Here is a 7,500-nt window from a genome sequence, read left to right on the forward strand (position 1 = left end):
CCAAATGTAGTACATATATATATTAGTCGAAGGCGGTTTTTGCTCAGGTCACTGTATTTTCATTTGCAACCTGTACAGAGTCGCGAGGAAAGGCACGAGAGAATTCTCAAACAAGGATTCAGCGCGATGGCAGTTCAACTGAAGGTGCTGGCCACGACAGTGCTCTCCATTGTCCTTCTTCACGTCTCTCTCTCAGAGGACGTCGAGGGCTTCAGAGAACGCAGGGCACCAAAGATACATCCACACACCCTTCTGCCAACGGTAAGTTCGAGTGGGTTTTATGCATGCCGAGAGGATCTGGCTTTCGTTGCTGCGGAATGCGTCCAGAATCAACGACGCTTGACGAAGCAAACAGATCAAGGCTGTGAGATGTAATGACAGTGTAATTGAAAGGCAATCAAATTTGACGGTAGAATTTAAATATTACGATATAAAAAGGCGATATATAAGGTCAAAGATATTTAAGATAGTACAATTTAAAATAAATGCCATTTAATATCATCTGAATCTAGTACAGCAATTGATCAAGTTCAGTATCCAAGATAACGTAACATATTTTAGTTACAGTACTATTAATAGCAAGCATTCTAAATCTCTAGAATTTTAAGGGAATTTAAAATATACATGGAATCTTTCAAATATATGCGCGCAGTGGTATATTTGACGTTTAATTCAAACAAATAAAAGCTCAGTGGCCATGCAACCAGCATTTAGTAATCAACGCTTTTTACTGTGAATTTTTTCTCACAGTGGCGAGTTCTAATAGGTTCTATATTAGTTTTTGCAAATTAAACAAAAGTAAGAGTTACTCCAGTATTACAGTGAAACACCACTTCAAAGGGAAAATTTTAATTTGATTTTCGTAAAAAGAATTTTTTTTTTTAACTACAGCGTAAAATCTGTGAAGAAATGTAAAAAGGGGTTTTTGGGGGGAGGGGAGACTTTAAAATTTGGGAAGCTGCATATGGAAAACAAGGCAATATGCATTCCGTGATTCGTTATACACTAAAGGGCAACTGGAATGTACTTGCCTGTTAAACAAAATGATTGCGAGCTAATAATATATTAGTACTGCAAAAGCATCTTTAATTCTTACGTATACGGCCATGTAATTGCCATACAGAAGTGAAGATGATCGCTCTTTCTTTGGTACGACTTGCCAATTCCAATCTTCATGTTTCACAATGTTTGAACGTTTTAAATTGGCCATATAGAAAAAAGTACTGTATTTGTAACATTCCCACGAAACTAAATACTTTTTCATGCCAAAATACGAAAACTCGACAAACCAACTTAGATTTAGCTCGAATGTAAAGTATAAGCGAACATTAAAACATCATTTATGACTAAGTTACTAAATATGTCTCTATGGGAGATAACAAAGCTTCCATTTAAACCGATTATGGTGTTTATGAAGCATGGGAGAAGCTGGAGAAATGCACTTCTTAGAGTGACATGGTGGAGTTCAAGAAGGACCGGCTGTTATTTAGTGTGTTTGACGTAGTTCGCTAATCATAAGGATTTTGTGACTATATCTTCAACTACCTTGCTTAAAATCCACGCCAAGCCACGCGCTTTAATGTTATATACACATACATACATAAATATGTATATACATATATATTTATATATACATATATAAGTAATCGAGTATATGTTTTTTTACTTATATATATATATATATATATATATTATATATATATTATATATAATATATATAAAAATATAGCACTGTTCCGAACAATCACAGTAATGGGCACAGTTTTTCCGTGTAGAAAATGATGATAATGGTTGCAGGTGGACCTGCAACCCACAATCACAGTGATGCTAGATATGAAAAATAGATAAATTATAATATTACGATATATTAGTATAGTCATACTATATATATTATATATATTTTATTATATATATATATATATATATAAGTATAATATATAATATAATATATTTAATATATATTTTTATTTATAGATGACAATATAATTATATATATATATATATTATATTATATATGATATACATTGGGTTTGTCACCCAAAACCAAAATGTATGTATCGCATTTTAAATAATTGTAAAACTTGGGAGGTTTATTGATAACTTTGATTTATTTTCAAAAATAAAAATAAAAATTTAAAAAAATTTTTACCAAGTATCATTTTATTGTTTTTTCACTGCATTTTGAATATATTTTAAATAATTGAAAATAGAACACCCACATTACCATCGCGAGTTAGATCCTTCCTTGATGAGATCTTACCAAAACAGGTGGATTGGACGAAGGTGTTTCGTCGAATATCCTCCCCGTTCACCAGACCTCACACCACTAGATTTTTCTTATGGGGATACCTAAAATTGAGAGAAGCCATTGAACATGAATGCGCCCAAATACCAAGGGATTTGTTTCTGGTGTGCGCAATTCCATTGCTTCGCGTTGTCAGTTTGAGAACAGGCAGTGAAAAAAAAACAATAAAAGGATACATATTTGAATTAATAAAATTACAATAAACACCAAGTTTACAATTATTTAATTAAAATGTGTATACATTTTTTTTGGGACACCCATATATATATATATATATATATATATATATATATATATATATATATATATATATATACATATATATATATATATAATATAGATTATATACATGTGTATAAATATATGTTTTTAATATATATATATATTATATATATATTATAATATATATATATATATAGATAGAATAATATATATTCATATATATACTATATATATATATATATATATATATATATATATATATATATACGAGACGCAATAGCATATTGCAATATTAAAAAGAATCCCAAAAATTATTTATTTCGAATCTCTAGCATTACTGTGATAGCTCCGAAAAGTGCTATAATTTTATACAGATTGCAATACAAACCCTTTTTCAGCAGAGCGACTCAACATAAAATTTTCACTGTCCTATTGCAGCCTGGATTGATAAGAGCCCGGGGCTATCCAGCCGAAGTGCATCATGTTGCTACCGAGGACGGATACATCCTGGAACTCCACAGAATACCCTTCTCACCTCGCAGGTCGTTAGGCGGTAACCCGAATCCCATCAATCTCTCCCAGAATAACGTCAAGAGATCGTTACAGCTACAGCTGCTGAATGCCACCGCTGGATTTCAGCACAGAAGTAAGTGTCATGGAGACAGACTGTCAGACAAATTGGTAGGAAAGCTTTCCCCGCGCAAAGGCCGCCTTACTGACAGCCCCGTGTTGGCCGCCTCCAACCGCTAAAGCCAAATTTACTCATCTCCTACATTGTAATTGAGGACACTCCTTTTATTTTCTATGCAGTATTTATTATTTTCTGGAATCTCGCTTTGTATATGTATGGGTCCAAGTCCCATCTTTTATTTATTTTTAATTAGAAGAGTTGAGAGATCGTTCTACCATTAAAATCAAATCACATACGCACACACACACAATATATATATATATAATATATATATATATATATATATATATATATATATATATATATATATATATATATATATATATATATTATATGTGTGTATGACTTGATTTTAATGGTAGAGCGATCTCTCAACTCCTCTAAATTAAAAATGTTGCATATCCAAATAGAAGATGGGACTTGGACCCATGCATATACAAAACGAGATTCCTCAAAATAAAAAATAATGCATATAAAAAAAGGAATGTCCTCGATTTCCCATACAACCCATGTAAATATAAATGAAAGAGACCTCTCAAAGTGAAATATGCTCCATATGGACAAAGAAGAAAGGATTCCTTTAAAACAAACAATTGTCAGACACAAAACAAGTGAAAATAATTGAAGAGGACCTCAAATTCCAAATATAACTACTAAGAAAATAGTCTCAAAGGAAAACATGCCTACCAAAAAAATGAAAGGATGCCTTTGTTTTTAATCTGATATATGCACGAAAATAATCCTTTAAATATCTTAAGTATCAAACAGAAAATATCCTTTAAATATCTTAAATACCAGGCAGAAAAGTTTAAAACAATAAAAAAAATAGCCACTTCGATTTAAAAGGCGATGTAAATGTAAAAGGAAGGAGTCCTTGAAACAAAAACCGCAGCGCATGAAAATAAAAGGAAAAACCCTTGGAATTTCAAGAAAGAGCTCCGCAACCTTGTGAGCGCACGGAGGTCAATGTAACTTGAGCAAATGATGGACAAAGAATTTATAACATACCCCAGTAACTGTGAGTCTTAAATGGCCGGCCACTGCAAGGTCTTAATTCATTAAGTCTTTTAGTACTTCCTGAACTTGTGCTTGAAAAAGTCTGTGAGGACGTAGAGGCTTTTCCCAGGAGAGTTACCATCGGGGTTAATATCTTCCATATTTTCTGATTAGTGCTACGTAAGAAAAAAAAATAGAAAATTAAAGATTTTGGTCTTAATCATTCCTTTTCGTACTGAAATATCGAGACAGTACAGAGTACATTAGCATTAAAACCGCATAAATTAAAGGTTCAAGCCGTATCTTTACCATAACTGGAAAAAAATGAGGTATGCATGGACAAACTATTTTTCTAAATACAATTTTGAGGATAAAATTTGAGAAAGTTACTTAATATTGTAGTATTGGAAAAAGAGCAGTTTTTGTAAGTGTAAAGCTTCTATATTTAACACATTTCTTAATGTATGTAATGATATGTACTTATAGAAGTCATCCATATTCAAATGCTTTAAGCAGGGACGAGTGGTTAACTTGAAAAGGGAAAAAATGCAGGGATGCAATGCAGCAGTGATTTGGTAAAAAGGTCATTTGAAAAGATACAGAAAGGGCTTTCATATAATTTTGTCTCATAGAGAAAGGAATGCGATAGGGTGATAAGGGTCTCTTGTTTGTTGAGAAAAACCAGAGGTTCACATCAGGCCATATCAATCCTCTTTAACACCTTATCACATTTAATGCAACGGTCCATGCTGACACAAAGCAAACTTACTCTAAATCAATCAACCAAGTGATGAGGAAAGTGCAGTTATCGGAAGCATAAACACAAAAGGATCTTAAAAACGAGGAAGCACAAGAGCAAAGCCAGAAAAAAAATGGAATGATAAACTTTCGTTTAGGGTACATACAGGCGGTGGTGAAGTGGAAATTTTCACCCTTGTTTCTGCAATGATTAGCAAAGTTTATTCCTCCCTTTCAAGACGACAGTGGTAAAAAATATAAATATTTGTGGTAAAAAATATAAATGTTTATGTTTGCATATACACACATTGTAATTATATTTCTGTTCAAGCTGTATATTTCCAACAGGTTATGGCAACCACCTATCAATGCAAACTCACATATGCAAGCTGCAAGAGCACCCAAGTATTCCGCATCGTTTATTCTGGTCTCTGTATTCCAGGTTCCTTGATCGGCAACAGTTTGGACCCAAAGGAGCCAAAGGTTGTGTTCATTCAGCACTGTGTCCTTTGTTCCAGCGCGGATTTTGTCATGAATGACCCCAACCAGGCTTTAGGTATATATAAATTTTACTAGCAAGCCTCTTTATGTAAGTTGGTAATAATAAACACACACTTTGTGTGTACATAAGTATGCGTACATAATGCTACGGAGTGACCTCTTAAATAGTAGTTTTCTAATATTTTAGATGCATTTCTGAAAAAGACCTTTGAATCTGAAATAGCATTGGAATAAAGAACTGTCCTTCCGCCGTGGTCTTCTCACGTACTTTGGGAACACTTAAGTCAGGTTTTGTAATAATACTCACCAAGAAGGATATTTTATCTCTGTTGATACTGACATGGACGAAACTGACCTTGGGAATGGCTAATACATGCACACATCTTAGGCTCGCTATCCCTGGATCCCAAATCCTAACTTGACCTAGAACATCATAAAATTTTTAACCTGTGAAGTCAAGCCGGTCCTTATTCTCAAGATTTCAGTATTATTATATATAGAACATTTTTAGAAATGCTATGGCCTGTATGGTATGTGACACGGTTGCACAAAGAAATTATTCGATGCAAGGGACGAGGAATGAGTATTAAAAAACAAATTCAGAATTTAATGTCAAAGCATATTACACACTTTTACAGTTCAGAACCTCTACTTAATGTAACCTAAAATGGCATCGGATTCCTCTTACTATGTTACTATTGATAAATCACAAAAATGAACTAACCTGAACTTATAAGCGTCATTTAGATGATTATTATTTTGGAAGAAATCCCTTCATAATCAACAAAAAAGACTTCATATTCCGACTGCTCAACGTTGACTACAGACTTCCTTGGGAAAAATAAAATAGATTCGACAATTTCAAGGATCATAAAAGTGTCAGACAGTAACACCATCTAGCGAAAAAAATAATAATAACGGACTCATATTACTGGTTACGTTACAAAAACGATTCACAAAACCTACCATCCAATGACTCATGTGAATGATGTCATTACAAAGATTGTAGACATACGGCAGCACGGGAGACTGAACTTCACCTTAAAAAATACTCGGTAATAAATTATTGTAACACATGTAAACAAACACTAGACATAATTCCTGTCCTACCCATATCTCAGTAGCTACACATATACAACGGGTCTCACAGAGAAGAAAAACAACTGTTAGAATTGCCGAGTGAAAATAAGATCCAGTATAAATAGAAAATAAGATCCAGTACAACACTAACGGAAGTAATTATGAGCAGTTTGATGAATGATACTGAATTGAGCTTAGGCTAGTTTCAAGGTTAGGTTGAGATTCGTCTGTTATGCAGTCCCTTCAGCTATAGATATTTGGCATGAAGAATTACCTATAGAATTTTTGCAAAGAAAAATATATGTAAAACAGACAAGTAAGTTGGAACGCTTGGCAATCTACTGCCACAAAAGTAAGTAAAAAATTTACTTGAGTTACCATTAAAAATGAACACCAGTAAGGCTGTTTTCTACAAGTCATTGTATCGCTATAAAAGAATACTTTCTTTTTAACAGTAACTAATGTTCAACAACACATTACTATGACTTGGTAAAATCAGTCCATGCGACAGCTGATTCTGAAATAATAGTTCACTTTAAAAATGAAAATAATATTAATTTTAATCATAAGAATATGCTGACCCGTCACCCATCTAGGAAACTAAACAAGTAAAAGCAGGGTACATCGCCAGTGGGGCTAACATAATTACCTCCAGCTAAGGGGTTATGCTTTTGGCTCGGTTTATTTGTTTCTTTTCTTATCTATTTGTCAACGATAATCTGCAAAGGGTTGCGAATGAACTTTCACAAAAATTTAAATGATGGTGAGCCTTGTAATTATTAACAAGTGATTATATTTTAGGATAAATAGTAAAACGGTACCTGCTGGTAGGTGCATTGACAAAGTTTCGTTTCAAACGTCCCAGGCTCAGGAATTATATCGCCATACACATCTTTGCAGATGGTCACTACCAGCCCGCCACAACAAGATCTGTAAATATATAAATTGGAAAATACATAAGCCAAAG

The 7,500-nt window shown here is 33.3% G+C and overlaps 1 protein-coding gene across 1 annotated transcript in view; it reads left to right on the forward strand.

Annotated features, from left to right (window-relative positions):
- LOC135206791 (gastric triacylglycerol lipase-like) overlaps positions 1–7,500 on the forward strand; it is a 73,492-nt gene that overhangs the window by 57,601 nt on the left and 8,391 nt on the right. Inside the window, exons 3-5 of the mRNA XM_064238286.1 lie at positions 79–261; positions 2,966–3,173; positions 5,395–5,508. Coding sequence (XP_064094356.1) covers positions 127–261; positions 2,966–3,173; positions 5,395–5,508 — 457 coding nt within the window. The 5' untranslated portion in view covers positions 79–126. The remainder of the gene's footprint in view (positions 1–78; positions 262–2,965; positions 3,174–5,394; positions 5,509–7,500) is intronic.

Source organism: Macrobrachium nipponense, chromosome 31 (genome assembly GCF_015104395.2).
Source record: "Macrobrachium nipponense isolate FS-2020 chromosome 31, ASM1510439v2, whole genome shotgun sequence".
NCBI lineage: Eukaryota > Metazoa > Arthropoda > Malacostraca > Decapoda > Palaemonidae > Macrobrachium > Macrobrachium nipponense.